The sequence below is a fragment of the Scyliorhinus torazame genome, chromosome 3 (genome assembly GCF_047496885.1).
Source record: "Scyliorhinus torazame isolate Kashiwa2021f chromosome 3, sScyTor2.1, whole genome shotgun sequence".
Lineage (NCBI taxonomy): Eukaryota > Metazoa > Chordata > Chondrichthyes > Carcharhiniformes > Scyliorhinidae > Scyliorhinus > Scyliorhinus torazame.
In genome coordinates, this window is record NC_092709.1 from 17,254,064 (window position 1) to 17,271,949 (window position 17,886).

The 17,886-nt window shown below is 47.4% G+C and overlaps 1 protein-coding gene across 8 annotated transcripts in view; it reads right to left on the minus strand.

Moving 5' to 3' along the window:
- ccser1 (coiled-coil serine-rich protein 1) overlaps nucleotides 1–17,886 on the minus strand; it is a 1,481,149-nt gene that overhangs the window by 1,205,439 nt on the left and 257,824 nt on the right. For all 8 annotated transcript variants that reach the window (XM_072495328.1, XM_072495326.1, XM_072495327.1 and 5 more), the window contains exon 2: nucleotides 8,450–9,758. In XM_072495328.1, the coding sequence (XP_072351429.1) occupies nucleotides 8,450–9,713 (1,264 nt within the window). In that variant the 5' untranslated portion in view covers nucleotides 9,714–9,758. The remainder of the gene's footprint in view (nucleotides 1–8,449; nucleotides 9,759–17,886) is intronic.

The following is a 17,886-nucleotide window of genomic DNA, read 5'->3' on the forward strand; positions in this document are numbered from 1 at the left end:
AGAATGTGCAAACTCCACACGGACAGTGACCCAGAGCCGGGATCAAACCTGGGACCTCGGCGCCATGAGGCAGCAGTGCTAACCACTGTGCCATTGTGCTGCCCCTCAAATCATTTATATATATATTGTGAATATATCATGAATATATATCTTGTGTTAGACACTATATTTTGTGTTTCGCAAACATGGGCTGATAGGGTATGGTTACTACTTTGCCTGCTGGGAACAGCCAAAGGGATGTGTTGTTTGATATGACCTGTTAGTTGGAGGGATGTGCGGCTTACATAACTGGCATTACACTGGCACTGAAACTCATTCACACGTTTGATACTAAAATCAGACACATCGACCCATCCTACTTGTTAATGGCTACCCTGATCAGATCATTGCTCACTGAGTAGCGTGCAAATCCGTGAAGGGGCCTCAGGCTGTCAGCTTTAGTCCTGAAAGGAACACAGTCTTCGTCAGATCACCCTGGAAACAAAAGGTATCTGAAGCATTTGAGCAACAGGTGAAGCCAGCTGTTTCACACTGCTACTATGAAGTAGCCACTGACAGGATGCTGCCGTCAAGCCAAAGTGACGCTCTGCCTGTCGCACAAATGCGTGACTTTGTGCATAAATTTCAGTGCCGATATGTCAGGTTTGTTGGCTGCTTGTCCCAATGACTGGCAGATCATATCAAACAGCAAGTATCTTCAGCTCTTTGCAACAGGCAAAGTACTGACGGTACCCAACCAGCCCATGCTTACAAAACTCAAAACCCGGTGTCCCAACATTGAATGGATTTCCCTGAAAGGACAGCATTTGCTAAATAACCTTGATTGTGCTCAGAATTACAGTAACTATGAATTTGAGACTATCAGTTGAACTCACTGTATGGGAGACAGTGGCGTAGTGGTATTGTCGCTGGACTAGTAGTCTGGAGACCCAGAGTCATTCTCTGGGGACCTGGGTTTGAATCTCGCCATGGCAGATGGTGAAATCGGAATTCAATTAAAAAAAGTGTGGAATTAAAAAATCTACAGCTGCTTGAAACCATTGTCGACTGTCGTAAAACCCCATCTGCTTCACTCATGTCCGTTAGGGAAGGAACTCTGTTGTCCTTACCCGGTCTGGCCTACATGTGGCTCCAAATCCACAGCAATGTGGTTGACTCTTAAATGCCCTCAGGGATGGGCAATAAATGCTGGCCCAGCCAGCGATGCCCACATCCCATGGACGAATAAAAAAATAACTCAGGCATGCTAGAAGCTACATATATTACCATGAAAATATAAGGGAAAACCAAGAAATTGGAATATATTCTGTTGTCCATGTTCTGGTCCACAGATAATTAAGGCAAGGACAGAGCGACTGTGTGAATGAAACTAGTGCATCTGATATGTTCACAAACTTAGCAGCAGATGTTTACTGAAGGCAATTCAGTAACAATGGATATAGAGTATGAATAGGTTGTTAAGGATTCAAAGGAAGAGATGCAAGGTGTGAAGTAAATGTGTCATCGGGAAGGTGCATAAAATGAGTTCACTTTTCTTTTAAACTCTAAAAGCTAAAAAAGAGAGATTAAGGTAATAAAGTGTGGGAGAGTGCAGTTTAATAAATTAGGTCACTTAAGGGAAAGATCAAAAGGAAAAAACATATTTAAAGAGATAATGAAACTTATGCAAGGGAGTTTTTTTTTAAAGATCTCAAGTCAAAAGCAGGAAAAGCTGTTTACCTCTTAGCAAGCAGGAAGGAAGCCTGATTTGAATAGCAAGCTGCTGACTTACCTCAGAAACAACCCCAAGACACATAAAATCCATGTGTGGTAACAGTTATTGGATGTTTATACATCTCAAAATCTATAAGGAGTTGTGGAACAGATTGGAGAGCGTTAGATCTGAAGGTAGTTCAGATCGTTTGGAACTGTTTAAAATAGTCATACTGTATAAAGCCATTACCTTGGTTAAGTGTACTTCTATTTTACTTTATTGTTGTTTCTTCTATTTCTTAACAAACATTTGTTTCATTAAAATCATCACAAAGAATCGGGGACATCATTTTCTGTATTTCAAACATATTCTCAGACTGTAAAATTTGCAAACTCAGTTGAGGGCAGATGTTTCAAGTTCCCCTTCAAGGATTTGAACATCTTGGCATTCATCATCAGCCGTACCCGTAACAACATTCACACACAGGGCAGATAGCAGTATCTCCACACGTTGCACCCTTTTTCAATGACTCAAAAGCTTGGGGGACAGCCATTCCCTGGTTCCTTCACCATGGCAATGTCTTGGCCAATGAGTCCATCAGTGCATGACAAAACGCTTTGGTCATCATGTCTCTATTTCTCAGTATCATTCAAATTCTGTACTGCAAAATGACTAATTAACTTAAATCCAAAGAAGTTGTTCGTATTAGTTGCATATTCTCATCTAAATATTCTCATCTAATTGCTTGTTATAAATTATTAGTGGCTCTTTTTAATCTGGTTTGGAGTTCTGGAGTCACAGAATGATACAGCACAGGAGGAGGCCATTTGCCTGATCGCCTGTATACTGGCTCTTTGAAAGAACTATTCAATCAGTCCCATTCCCTTGCTCTTTCCCCTTAGCCCTGCAATTTTATTCCTTTCAAGTATTTACCAAATTTCCTTCTGCCAGTCATGATGGAACCTGCTTCCACCGGCCTTTCAGACTATACATTCCAGATCGCGGAGTATTAAAAAAACATCCAATCACATCTCTGGCTCTTCTATCAATTAGTTTCAATCTGTATCCTTAGTTAACTGACCCTTCTCCAACTTGAGCAGTTTCTCCCCATCTACTCTAACTAAAAACTAATAATTTTAAAAACGTCTGTATAAATCTTTGTAATCTTTATTGGTGTCACAAGTAAGCTTACATTAACAGTGCAATGAAGTTACTGTGAAAATCCCCTAGTCACCACATTCCGGCGCCTATTCTGGGACACAGAGAATTCAGAATATCCAATTCACCTAACAAGGACATCTTTTGGGACTTGTGGGAGGGAACTGGAGCACCCGGAGGAAACCCACGCAGACACAGGGAGAACATGCAAACTCCGCACAGACAGTGACCCAAGCCAGGAATCGAATCTGGGACCCTGGCACTATGAAGCAACAGTGCTACCCACTGTGCTTGTGTGCCACCCAGGTTACCCTTCTCTGCTCTCAGGTGAGCAATCCCAGCTTCCCGAGTCTCTCCATGTCACCAAAGTCCCTCAGCCCATTTGCCAATCGAGGAAACCTCCTCTGCACCTTCTTTAAGGCCTTGCCATCCTTCCTGAAATCCGGTTTCCTGAACTGAACACGTTTTTGAGTTGCTCCAGAATTGGAGCTAGCGGCTGTTGCTTTAAACCCAGTCTGCACATGCCAACATATTTCATAATATAGAATTTTTAACAAACAGTTTAACCAGGCTCCTGCAGTGGCAAAAGGATCAAACAAATGAAATGCTGTTATTCATAAGTTATTTGTAAAGAGCTGTCTGTCCTCAAGAGCTGTGATCTCAGCATTGTGTCAACTTAGTTACATAGGGCCTTCCAACTAACCTATGTAAATAGATGTATAAATGCTCATTTGAAGTCTTTCCCACTTAGCTGGTTCATTCACCTCGTTTGATGACAAAGTTGTTCAACACAGGATTATGAAAATATGGTGACCTCTTGATTTCCAATAGCTGTGAAGGTTATTATTAGCCCTGATGTTGGGTCTAATCTGTTCTTGACATTGAATTGTCAAATAGATCACCCAAAGCTAGTTCCCTTTGTCGAGAAAGTGGTCTGTTTTACAGTTGTACCCCATCCAAATGGAAGTGTTAAAATCTGAGCTAGTCCTGATGTAGTGCGAGACTCACTCCCCAGAGAATTTACATCAATTTTTCAATCATAGTTCCACATATCTCGACATTACTTCTAGCACCTCAAAATGATAGCAATAGTTTAATGGTTACTGTCAATTTCCCCATATTCCCCAATTACTGGGGTGGATTCCCCGCTGTTTCCCGCCAGTGGCTCCTGATCCGGCGGAAATCTGAGCATCGGGCTAAAAACGGGATTGCGCCTATTCTGATGCCCCCGCCGCCATTGGCAGCGAGATGGGCGGATGCAAATAGGTCATTTGAACCCATTTGCATCCGATTAAAGAGCTGGAAGCCCGATTCTCCAGCCCCCATGATGCTCTTGCCCTCTCAACCGGAATTCACGTGGGCGTGGATTGGTGCAAGTATTTTCAAACATGCCCTGATGCGGTGGGCCCCATGGTAGTTCAAGGTGGTAGCTTTGTAACATAGGTGCCCCCCGCAATGTTAATCAAACCCCACCGTCTGAGACTCCACCGTCTGAGACTCCATCAGAGACCCCCTCCAACCCCCCTGAAAGGGGGGGGTCAGCGATGATACCTCTTAAAACGGAATAGTTAGCATGCCACTAGAGTAGTTTTACATAAGTTATTTTATTAAGGATTGAGATGAATTGTAGGAAGAGTATTGAGTAATCATTATTAACGATTAAACGTGTATTTTAAGGCCATAGCAGTAATAAGCAGTAATAAATCAAATGGTATTTAGGATAGCTAACTTGACCAAAAGGACATTACCTCTGACATCCTGGGCGGGATTCTCCCCTACCCGGCAGGGTGGGCCGTACTGGCGCCGAGGAGTGAAGTGAATCACTCCGGCGTCGGGCCGCCCGGAAGGTGCGGAATCCTCCGCACCTTCAGGGGCTAGGCCAGCGCCGGCGGGGTTGGCACCGTGCCAGCCGGCGCGGAAAGGTTTGGCACCGCGGCAACCGGCGCCAGAGGGCCTCCGCCGGCCGGCAGGAGTTGACACATGCGCGGGAGCGCCAACGTGTGCTGGCATCATCCCAGCGCATGCGCAGGGGGGTTCTTCTCTGTGCCGGCCATGGCGGAGGTTGACAGCAGCCGGCGCAGAGGGAAAGAGTGCCCCCACGACACAGGCCCACCCGCGGATCGGTGGGCCCCGATCGCGGGCCAGGCCACCGTGGGGGCACCCCCCCCCCCCGGGGCCAGATCCCCCCGCGCCCCTCGTGGACTCTGCAGGCCGCCAGTAGAGCCAGGTCCCGCCGGTACGGACCTGGTTTGATATACGCCGGCGGGGCCGGCTGGCCGCTCTGCCCATCTTGGGTCAGAGAATCGCCGGGGGGGCCGCTGCCAGCGGACCCCTGACCGGCGCAATTACCGCCCCTTCCAAAATCCCGGCGCCGGAGAATTCGGCAGCCGGCGTCAGGGCGGGATTCACCCCGCCCCCCCCTGCCGATTCTCCGACCCGTCGGGGGGTCGGAGAATCCCGCCCCCTGTCTTTGTGAAACAATCCAGGGTGCTGGTTCTGTTGTTCTGTTTCTCACAAATAGTCAGCACAGGCTGCTGGGATTGTGCATGTCAGGATGAGGATTAATCACGGGTTGCTTACGATTCTATTGGGTGAAGTTTAAACATGGCTTACAATTCTATTGGGTGAAGTTTAAACATTGCTTGCAATTCTATTGGGTGAAGTTTAAACACTGCTTGCAATTCTATTGGATAAGTTTAAACGTAGCAGCTTCACGGATTGGATCGCGTCCAACTGGGGTGGGCTATTGAGTTTTGAACGTTGTATAAGTACTGTGTTCTGGTCTTTGTTCGGCAGAACAGATCTTGGCAGATATCCAGTCTGTTCTCCGTGTATACCTAACAAGCTTGACTAAATTAGCCATCTTGTCCAGGTTGTCATTGTGTTTTTTTCCTCTCTGTACTGACTTGAGCCACAGGTAATAACCTCCCGTGGAAGCTGACTCAATACACAGGTCTTGAAACCGCTCCAACATCAACCCCCAAGTCGGGGACCCTAACCCCCACATCAGTCATCCGTGCAGCAGAGATCTCCCATGAGTCGCCCATGCCTGGAAGCTAAAGAGCCGTGCAGGCAGGAACACCAGGACACCAGTAACAACTGAGGCTTTCAACCCTTCTGTCTGAGGCAGCAGGAGTAAGGGATTGGTAAGTGAAAAAGCAGTAGTTTCTCATTGTTTCTGCCTGGACTGCTCTTTAGTTTCCAGCCAAGGCTGACTGATGATGGGGTCTCTGATATGGTGGGGTCTCCATCAGGCGTGCATGCTGTGGAGGCGCTGACACATAATTCCTGTGTTGGAGAGAGGGAGATGGGGGAGTGAGGATGTCCCTAATGTCAGCGGGGGAAGGGGGCAGGATTCGTGGTGTTTGGGGGGAGAGGGGAGGCGGTACACCTCCAGAGCAGACAGGAGTGATTCTGCTCCGGCGGGAGAACTTAGACTTATCCAGCCTATTGTCAGATTTTCAGCCTCCCATTCTCTCCAGCCCAGGCCTAAAATCCCACTTCTGCCAGTTTATCAGAGTTAAAACTGGTTCTGGATTATCCTGAATGGCCACTTAACTTTCGCATGTAAATAGGTGCAGAAGTGAGTGCTTCCCCTTTCGTTGAGTTTAATGGAGAGGAAATTCCCATGTAGTGTATATTTGGCAGCTAAAATGGCATCTCCCATTTTACTCATCAAATCAAAAAGGGCAAAAAGGGCCAGGTGGCCCCACTGGACCCGAGACACTTCTTCAAACGAGCTATCTGATTTTGGAAGGGATTCCAGGAATTTGACCAGCGACCGCGAAACACTCCGGTGTACTTTCAAGGATGCATTTTAGTTAATATTGAACCTGAATTCATAGAATCGTAGAATCCCTAAAGTGCAGGAGTGAATTTGGCCATCGAGTCAGCCCCGACCCTCCGAAAAAGCAGCCTATGCAGGCCCATTCCCCCGCCCTATTCCTTTAACCCAGTAAACCCACCTCGCCTTTGGACACTTGGGGCAATTTAGCATGACCAATCCACTTAACCTGCACATCTTTGGACTGTGGGGTGAAACCCACGCAGACACGGGGAGAACGTGCGGACTCCGCGCAGACAGTGACCCAAGCCGGGAATCGAACCCGGGTGCCTGGCGCTGTGAGGCATCAGTGCTAACCACTGTGCCACCCTAATTATTCAGGTAGGCAGCGGCATTTTAATCCTTTCCAAGTCTGTATTAAGTAATTAATAAGATTTAATCGGACCAATTTCAGTTCCTGTTGGACAAAAGGAAAATTCAGCTTAAACCTTCAACAATGTCAACTTGCATTGATTTGTGGCCCTATGCACAGTAAAATGTCCCAGCCACATTCACATAAGCGCTATTAAATAAAATCCAACACTGAAGCATACAGGGTGATATCAGGACCTACAAACAAAATCTTGTCCGAGATGTGGTTTTAAGGAGCATCCTAAAGGAGCAGAGAAGGATAGCGAGGCAGCGGGGGTTTATGAAGTGAAATCCAGTGTCTGGAATCACGGTAGATAAAGGCACAGCCGCCAGGGACGGAGTGATGAAACTCTAACAGACAGCCAAAATTGGGTGGGTGCAGAGAGTGTTGTAGGGCTGGAGGAGGTTACATAGACATAGAATTTACAGTGCAGAATGAGGCCATTTGGCCCATCGAGTCCACACCGGAAAGACCAACCCACCTAAGCCCACACCTCCACCCTATCCCCACAACCCAGTAACCCCACCTAACCTTTTTGGACACCAAGGGCAATTTATCATGACCAAACTACGTAATCTTCACATCTTTGGACTGTGGGAGGAAACCGGAGCACCCGGAGGAAACCCACGCAGACACGGGGAGAACGTGCAGACTCCGCACAGACAGTGACCCAAGCCGGGAATCGAACCTGGGACCCTGGAGCTGCGAAGCAACTGTGCTAAACACTGTGCTACCGTGCTGCCCACAGAGGATGACACGGTAGCACAGTCGTTATCAGTGTTGCTTCACAGCGCCAGGGACCCAGGTTCGATCCCCGGTTGGGTCACTGGCTGTGCGAAATCTGCACGTTCTCCCCGTATCTGCGTGCGCTTCTTCTGGGCGCACTGGTTCCCTCCCACATGTCCCGAAAGACGTGCTTGTTAGGTGACCTGGACATTTTGAGTTCACCCTCAGTGTACCCGAACAGGCACCGCAGCGTGCCGACTAGGGGATATTCACAGTAACTTTAATGCAGTTTAAATGTAAGTTTACTTGTGACAATAACTGAAAAAAAATTAGAGTAATTAATTCTATATACTTTTCCAATTAAGAGGCAATTTAGCGTGGCCAATCCACCTAGCCTGCTCATTTTTGGGTTATGGGGGCGAAATCCACGCAGGCATGGGGAGAATGTGCAAACTCCACACGAACAGTGACCCAGAGCCGGGATCGAACCTGGGTCCTCGCCGCCGTGAAGCAGCAGTGCTAACCACTGTGCCAACCACTGTGCCATCATGTCGCCCTATTTGTGACACTGATAAAGATTATTATTAGATGTGGAAGAGTGAGAGTATAAAGGAATTTGAACACAAGAATAAGACTTCTAAAAGCGAGGTGCTGCCAGAGCGAATGCTGTTCATACCTGTTGAGTGGGAGGTCCCATGGCACTGTTCCTGAGGTTTAATCATGGGTATCGAGTTTGTGATGGCTAAGCTATGCACCTGCTCAGTGGATAGATTTGTCACAGCCGAGACGTTTTGTGTTGACGACAGGTCATGCGCAACAGAAAAGACTCTCTCAGTGGCGGCTTTGGACAGCCTTGGCTGGGCCTCAGCTTTACTCATCTCGTTTGTTCTCAGGCAATCGAGTGTCTGTGGGCTTTCTTCAATCTGAGGGGTGGTCTGTCGGGTCTGGTGAGATTGGGTTTCAGGGGTCTCCATGTCAGGGAATAGAGCTGCCCCTTTTGAGTGACTGCAATGTGTGAAGATGTCAGCAGCAGGGCTGAGTGAGTTCAGGGAGGTAGTAGTGACAGCGGGGCCCAGCTCATTCACAGTCAGAACTGTTTCAGCAGCGCTGCAGACCAGGAATTCCTTCTCCGCCTCGGAGACGGAGTCTGCTGATATTGGCACGAATTCCGAAGGGGTCAGTATTGTCGTGTTGTCGCTCGAGAGCAGAGGTGAGTGCAGTGAACTTTCTGTGTTCTCAACCTGCAGATACTTTGAGCATTCCTCCATTACAGGGCCCCTTATCGTGGCCTTGCTGGCCTCTGGCGACGCCTTGGCCTGGTCAGCTGTGGCCGCTGACTGGGTCTGCGCGACGTGTTTTGAGAGCTTGTAGTGCGTGGAGAAGGATTTGGGAAGCAGCCTCCGGCTGGAGTGCTTGGCGGAACGCCTGGTGCGGTCATCCGGAAACCCGGAATCATCGCCCTCATCAATGCTGGATCTCCCTGAGCTGATGCAATTCATGAAAACATTTTTGTTGCTGGGGAGGTCCTTCCCCTTTTCAAAGTCCTCAGTCATCGATCGGGTAATCTTTTTGCCCCGCGGGACACTTAACCCAAACGAGTGCCTGCTCTTTGTCCTAACGCCCTCCTCAGTGTGCTCCTTTTGACTTGAACTTTCCGGGGACTGAACTCCGTTGCAGAGAATTAAGTTGGAGTCGCGGCCCTCCGCTCGATGCTCGTGAGCTTTTTTACTGTGGAAGCCGATGGAGGCGGTGCGGAAGATGTTCCTGCGTTTTCCCACACTGCTGGAACTAGAGTTGGTGCTGGACGGGGAGGAGGTGTGGACCCCATTGGTGGCAGACGACGGTGAGGACGGGAGGGAGTCGCGCCTTTTTGAGGTGCTTCGCCTGAATATGGGAAGCCTGGAGACCAGAGTGGAACGCCGCGATCCTGTGTCCCCCATCAGCGCCCGTCTCTCAACCCCAACAGCCTGTGTCGAACCGTCAACCTGTGCCGTGGAAGAGAAAACAACATTAGAAAACCCGAGATCCTTTTTCCATTCAGGAAATAATGCATCAGTATTGGGAACAAGTAGCACAAGGTTTATGTACAAATTAATCTCCAGTCCGGCACCCCAATTATCATAATACTTGGTCAAAATTGGCACCAATAACTTTTGCAACCCGCCAAAACCTAGATTTGAATATTGCTTGGGTGGCAGAAGTTATATTACCAGAAATTGTTGGTATAGACCACACCATTCACCATCGCTCCATATCATGGGCATCCAATTATGCTGTGCTCACCATTTGCCATCAACATTGGAGCCCATTATCAGGGTGCCTCAGTATTTTATTTTGAGTTATTCAGTTAGTACTTACCCTGTTCTTAGCAATTTAAATAGCTCTGCTAATTTCACCCACAGTTCCATTAAGCTGTCTGCACCCTGTGACTGATGAGAGTGGTGAAGTTCTGGGTTCAACGAGAGAGACAGTTCTCAGTGCAATCTCCTGCCCTTTGTTTTTAACCAATATTTGATCACAGCACTTTTTGGCTTTTATCATCCACAACTTAAGAATAACATTACCAAGATACTCGCTCGAGGCAGTGAGGATTCCAATACAATTCAAATATGCATAAGGCAAATGAAAGGCAGGGATAATCTTGAACCCAATGGTGACACTTGGCTATATATTCATGTTAAATAGCAGGGATGATTCTCCAGCGCCGCCCGCCGGCGCAAATTGTGTTATGACCGGAGACTCTCGCTAGAGGGCCATAACAGGATTTGCGCCGGCAAGAACCCTTTTTAAGATTCTCTGCGTTCCTGGCTGGCGACATAGTTTGGTTAAAGCTCTCGCTGGCTGTGAACCGGATGAGCATATTTTAATTCTGATTTAAATATGCAGAATCGGCTTGAAGCCGAAGTCACCCGGCTCCCGTAATCCTCCAACCCACCGGCACAACGCGAAGCCGGCGGGAATCACTCCTGGGGCGGAATTCTCCGGAAACGGCGCGATGTCCGCCGACTGGCGCCCAAAACGGTGCAAATCAGTCGGGCATCGCGCTGCCCCAAATGTGCAGAATGCTCCGCATCTTTGGGGGCCGAGCCCCAACCTTAAGGGGCTAGGCCGGCACCGGACGAATTTCCACCCCGCAAGCTGGCGGAAAATGCCTTTGGTGCCCCGCCAGCTGGCGCGGAAATGACAGCTGGCGCGGAAATGACATTTCTGGGCGGCAGATGCGCGGGAGCATTAGCGGCCGCTGACGGCATTCCCGCGCATGCGCAGTGGAGAGAGTCTCTTCCGCCTCTGCCATGGTGGAGACCGTGGCGAAGGCGGAAGGAAAAGAGTGCCCCCACGGCACAGGCCCGCCCGTGGATCGGTGGGCCACGATCGTGGGCCAGGCCACTGTGGGGGCACCCCCTGGGGCCAGATCGCCCCGCGGCCCCCCCAGGACCCCGGAGCCCGCCCGCGCCGCCTTGTCCCGCCGGTAAGGTGGGTGGTTTAATCTACGCTGGCGGGACAGGCATTTTAGCGGCGGGACTTCGGCCCATCGCAGGCCGGAGAATCGCGGGGGTGGCCCTCCAACCGGCGCGCCACGATTCCCGCCCCCGCCGAATATCCGGTGGTGGAGAATTCGGCAACCAGCGGGGGCGGGATTCACGCCAGCCCCCAGGCGATTCTCCGACCCGGCGGGGGGTCGGAGAATCTCGCCCCAGGTCTCCAAAACCGGAGATCGGGCCCAGTGACCATGCCGGGGAAGGGGTCTCGGAGGCCATTGAAGCCCCCGGGTGCCGGACCTGTCGGTATCTTTAGGTCCCGCACACCTCATTCACGGCGCAAATCACCCCAACCTCCAAATCTCCGAGTGTGGGTGGGTTTGCGATCCGGGTCACACTTGAACCTTTTGGGGGAGAAATGCGCCCAACATTACTGTCCTGAAAAATGTGTTCCTCTAAATATGTGGAGTCCTCCCACTCCCACACACCATTCCTTCGTCAACTATGCATGAGGGACAGTTAGAAGGTGCACCAAACCCCCCCCCCACTATCTCCCCCCCCCCCCCAACCACACATGCAGTTTGGAAGAAAGAACTCAGGCGTGAGCAAATAAACCTGCCAGAATGACTTTGTGAAGCTGACAGACAAATAGTCTTCAATTACATGATGGCTGTTAACTTACGCTAAGTAATGGGTCGTCGCAGCATTGGATTGCTGAGCATTTTTAAATGTAATCACAAAGAAGGTCTTTCAATTGAAAGTGAAACCAACAGTACTCTCGAAATAAGGTAGCCCAGCAACCGTAAAGCTATAAACCAACTTGACGCACTAAAATATTTCATGCTGTACCGCTAGATTGAATGTACAATGTTTCTATTCAACACTTAAATCTCAAAAAGAAGCTTCACACGGGGAATTGCTTTTGGAAAAAAGCAAATTACTGCGGAAGCTGGAATCTGAAACAAAAACAGAAAATACTGGACAATCGCAGCAGGTCTCACAATGTCTGTGGCGAGAGAACGGAGCTAACGTTTTGAGTCTGGATGACTCTTTGTCAAAGAACTACTCTTGGGAGTTTAAGCAAACACAGGTACCAGTAACGTTCCATCGCGTCATATGGCATAACGGAAGGCCATTCAGTCATTCAGTCATGAGACGAATAACCATTTTTGTTGTTGATTGAGGGAGGAAAGTTGGCTGGGAAAGCAAGCAAGCTCCCTACTCTTCCCCGAACAGTTTTATGAAGTGAACAACTAAGCAGGCCTCAGCTTAAGGGCTCGCCCATACCCCTTCAGTCCAGATTTACCCACTGTTAAGATCAAGTCCCCCGCCTTGGCTGGTTTAGCACACTGGGCTAAATAGCTGGCTTGTAATGCTGAACAAGGCAGCAGCGCAGGTTCAATTCCCGTACCGGCCTCCCTGTGCAGGCGCCGGAATGTGGCGACTAGGGGCTTTTCACAGTAACTTAATTGAAGCCTACTTGTGACAATAAGCTATTATTATTATTCTGACCCAAAAGCAAGATTACAACCAACTGAGACGCTGCACTTATTAAGCTATGCAGATTGACACCAACTAAGTACGATAGCTGCTTCTTGGTCTGTACTGTAATAGGAATGGTTTATCTCTTGGTACATTCATGTCACATGTTGCAGCTATCAAACACAACAACAAATCTCGTTCACCATCACCCCTGAACTTGCTGACCTACACTGGCTCCAAGCCTGGCAAGGCTGTGATTTTTATATTTCTGTCCTTATTTTCAAAACCATCCATATCTCGCTCACCTCCTCCAGCCCCACAACCCTCCATGATATCTACGCTCATCAATCTCTGCCCTTTTCTACTTCCCTGGTGGAGTTCATCCCTCCAACATTGGCGACCGTGCCTTCAGTTACCAAGACCCTAAAGCTCTGGAATTCCCTCCCCTATCGCCTCTTCATTATTGGCGTCCTTTAACACACTGCTTCAAAACCTACCTCTTTGAACAAGCTTTTGCACATCTGACCAATCATCTCTTCATGTGGCTCGGTCTCATATTTGGCTTTGTTATGCTTCTGGGTAGCCCCGAGACACATTCCTTTCAGTTAAAGGCATGATATGAATACCCGCTTTTGGCTATTGTTCTCCTTCATTGTCCTTTCCTGTTCTGACCCTTAATCTAACGTTGAAAGAATGGAATTAGGAACCATAACACTTACTTTATTGCAGAACTAAATGAAGCAAATATTTGATTTGATTTATTATTGTCACATGTATTAGTATGCAGTGAAATGTATTTGTTTCTTTCATGCTGTACAAACAATGCATACCGTACATAGGGAAGGAAGGAGTAACTGCAGAATATAATGTTACAGTTATAGCAAGGTATAGAATAGAGAACAGATCAACTTAATACGAGGTAGGTCCATTCAAACGTCTGATGGCAGTAGGGAAGAAGCTGTTCTTGAGTCGGTTGGTACGTGACCTCAAACTTTGGTATCTTTTTCCTGACAGAAGAAGGTGGAAGAGAGTATGTCCGGGGTGCGTGGGGTCCTTAATTATGCTGGCTGCCTTTCTGAGGCAGCGGGAATTATAGATAGAGTCAATGGATGGGAGGCTGGTTTGGGTGATGGACTGGGCTACATTCACGACCTTTTATAGTTTCCTGCGGTCTTGGGCAGAGCAGGCTCCATACCAAGCTGTGATACAACCAGAAAGAATGCTTTCTGTGGTGCATCTGTAGAAGTTGGTGAGGGAGGGTCGTAGGTGACATGCCAAATTTCCTTAGTCTTCTGAGAAAGTAGAGTCGTTGGTGGGCTTTCTTAACTACAGTGTCGGCTACAGGGTCGAAAACTATAGCGTCGTAAAATGTTTCTTTACTTCTTCAACTGGAAACAGAAAGCAGTCCTGGATGTGACTTAAAAAGCAGTCCCTGCTTTGACGGCATGGATAACTTTTAGAATCTGGTCAAGTGGGTGACCCACCTTAATTGTGCAAGTTGGGGGAGCCCATTGAACCCTCCTGCCACCCATATCGAACCACCCTATCGGCCGGTATAAATATGGTTACAGTCATGGATCAAGCGTTCATTTGTCATCTGTTAATCAGCCTATGAGTCCCTACTTTGCACCACTCTCCTAATAGCACGAAAGATAAAAAGCAACAAACCAATTTGTGATCCAGCATCTGAAAACAGGAGCAATGAAAGCCTGCAGGGCACAACAATGCCAGCAGAGGGCATCAGACAATATTATATTGCACTGGTTTAGCAATGAGAGAGTGTCTCACAGCTTTGTGATATGTGGAACACGGTGCAGAATATTCTTGTTCTGGTATTATACAGTACACTGTACGCATTCTCAGTCATAGGCAGACAGCAGTTTTTCAGCAAATCGATTAATAATGCACAATACTGACTGCACTTGCAAACAGCGTTAATGTTTCAAGTCCGTATGACTCTTCAGAGCTGTCTGAAGAAAGAGTCGCGCAGACTCTAAACGTCAACTGTGTTTCTCTCTCCACAGAGGCTACCAGACCTGCTGCATTTTTCTGGCATTTTCTGTTTTTATTTCAGATCTTCAGCTGCCACAGTATTTTGATTTCATTTCAATGTTCTTTCAGTTGTACAAAATAGGCAGAACACAGACCGTACTCAACCAGCCCGTGCTTTCAAAACTCAAAACAAAACGTCTACTGTTAGATGCGATTCTGCAAATTGGGCAGGACTTGCTGAACAATCCTGAGTGCACTCGTAGCTACACTAATAACCAGTCAAGCTCATAATTCTTGCAAAAAGCGACATACGTTCATATGCAGGGACCTATTTGCCACAGAGAGACGATATTCAAGCCTTGTGCCATTTTTTGAAGTACCTGGGAGCTCGGGGATCCTACAGTTCCCTGTTGCTTTCTCCATGGCAACGTCCCAATCAGCCAGAGTCAACTTGCCGGCCAATCAGCATCCTTTTCTCCTGTTGTGTAAATTATTGTGCATTTGTCATGGAGAAAAGCTGAGGCTGGATGTGTCTCTTTTCAGCAATATTCAAATTAAAATTTACAATTATAGACCTAAAAAAAGAATGCTACACAGATGGAGGCCATTTGTTCCATCTTCTTCGTGCTGGCCACTTCCCTGCACTTTTCCCCAGCCCTGCTATTTACTCCTTCAAGAATTATTTTTTGAAAGTGACTATTGAATCTGTTTCCATCACTCTTTCAGGCAGAACATTGCAGATCACAAGATCTAGAAAAATAAAGTTCTCTTTTTGCCTCTAATTCTTCTGCTCATCATCTTAGAAATGTGTCCTCTGGTTTGACCCTCTTGTCAGTGGAAACAGTTTCTTCCTTATTTACTCTCTCAAAATCCCTCAGGATTTTGATCTGCTCTGTTAAATCTCCCCTGAATAAGCTTTGTGCTCAGATAACAACCGCTGCTTCTCTTGACTCGCCACGTATCTGCAGGTCAATATCAATGGTACCATTCGAGTAAATCTCCACCGCGCCTTATCTAAGGCCTAACCGATGTGTGCGATACTTAGCGGCGACACTAACCGATGCTACTACTTCTTTTAGTGTCGTGCGGACGACCAGATGTCCTTTGTGCCACACTGGGCGAGCTGCACCATAACTGACAGCCATCAGAACTCTCAAAAGAAAACTTCAGTGCTTTGTTGGGCAGTAATAACACGGTGGGACACATGGCCTCTTTCAGCACCGTAACAATTCTGTGATTCTCCAAATGCTTCGAGGGCAAAAAAAAAAAAATCAACCCTTGGGGGAAAAAAATCCTCAGGCCGTCGTCAATAAAACAAGTCCTCAACTCGAGGTTGCAATAGCAGCATCCCACAAGGCACCTTACGAAAATCTGAATCCTGCAGTTGGCAGGACTCATGCAGTGTTGCATTTTTAACACAGAACATGAGCTGATAATCCCTTTCAGAGCAGACCCTTAATTTTAGCATGCTGATAAGACTGGAGATGCTTTGTGGAAATAGCTGCAGGTGCCGAGATTCCTATAAATATTAATCCCAGCTACCAGGACACTTTTCTCATTAGGATTGGATTGGGGGGGGGGGGGGGGGGGGAAGAGAGAGAGAGAGACTGTTGCATAATTTTGGGTAACATCAAGACTGAAAATTCCTTCACAACTGCTCCAATATCTGATAGTGCTGTGCCAGCAGGTGAAATGTCTCTCTTTTTTTTTGTACTTGAGAAAGTGAATGTTTTGAAGTGCTATGTCTTTGTGAAGCAAGCATACACAAAGACACGGAGATGGCCAAACAAAGCTATGCTTCAATCAAATTGCATCTGCATGTTGTCTGTGTTTGAATAAATTCTAAGTTGTCAGGATCCAACCCAGCATCACACTGGCCTTTTGAATGGCTGACTGTCCTAATTCGTACAAAGAATTCCTACTTTATTAATATACACAAAATTAAGACTGATATAAAACTGCAGGTAAACAGACTGGCTATCTTCTTACAGGACAATAGACAATTTGACAAGGTGCCTCATGGCAGACTGGTACAAAAGGTGAAGTCACACGGGATTAGGGGTGGGGTGGTAAGTTGGATACAGAACCAGCTTGGTCGCAGAAGGCAAAGGGTAGCAGTAGAAGGATGTTTTTCTGAATGGAAGCTTGTGACTAGCGGTGTTCCACAGGGATCTGTGCAGGGACCTCTGTTGTTTGTGGTGTACACAAACAATTTGGAGGAAAATGTAACTGGTCTGATTAGTAAGTTTGTGGATGGCACCGAGGTTGGTGGAGTGGCAGATAGTGTTGAGGATTGTCAGAGGATACATCAGGACAAAGATATGTTGGAAACTTGGGCAGAGAAATGGCAAATGGAGTTTAATCCAGACAAATGTGAGGGAATGCATTTTGGTAGGTCTAACATAGAGGGGAAATATACCGTAAATGGCAAAACTCTGAGGAATATAGAAAGTCAGAGAGATCTGGGCGTGCAGGTCCACAGATCTGCGAAAGTTGATTGATTGATTGATTGATATTTTTTGTCACATGTACCGAAGTACAGTGAAAAATATTTTTCTGCGGCAATGGGAACGTACACAGTACGTACATAGTAGACAAAAGAATAATCAACAGAGTACATTGACAGTGGTTCATCAACAATAGTGATTGGTTACAGTGCATAACAAGGCCAAACAAGAGCAGCGTTGGGCGTCATGAATAGTGTTCTTACAGGGAACAGATCAGTCCAAGGGAGAGTCGTTGAGGAGTCTAGTAACTGTTGGGAAGAAGCTGTTCCTATGTCTGGTAGGTCTAACATAGAGGGGAAATATACTGTAAATGGCAAAACTCTTAGGAATATAGAAAGTGGCAACACAAGTGGACAAGGTAGTCAAGAAAGCATACGGAATGCTTGCCTTCATTGGACGGGGCATCGAGTATAAAAACTGGCAAGTCATGCTGCAGTTGTATCGAACCTTGGTAAAGCCGCACTGGGAATATTGCGCACAATTCTGGTCACCACACTACCAGAAGGATGTGGAGGCTTTGGAGAGGGTGCAGAAGAGGTTTACCAGGATGTTGCCTGGTCTGGAGGGTGTTAGCTATGTGGAGGCTGAATAGACTCATTAGAACAACAGAGGTTGAGGGGTGACCTGATAGAGGTCTACAAGATTATGAGGGG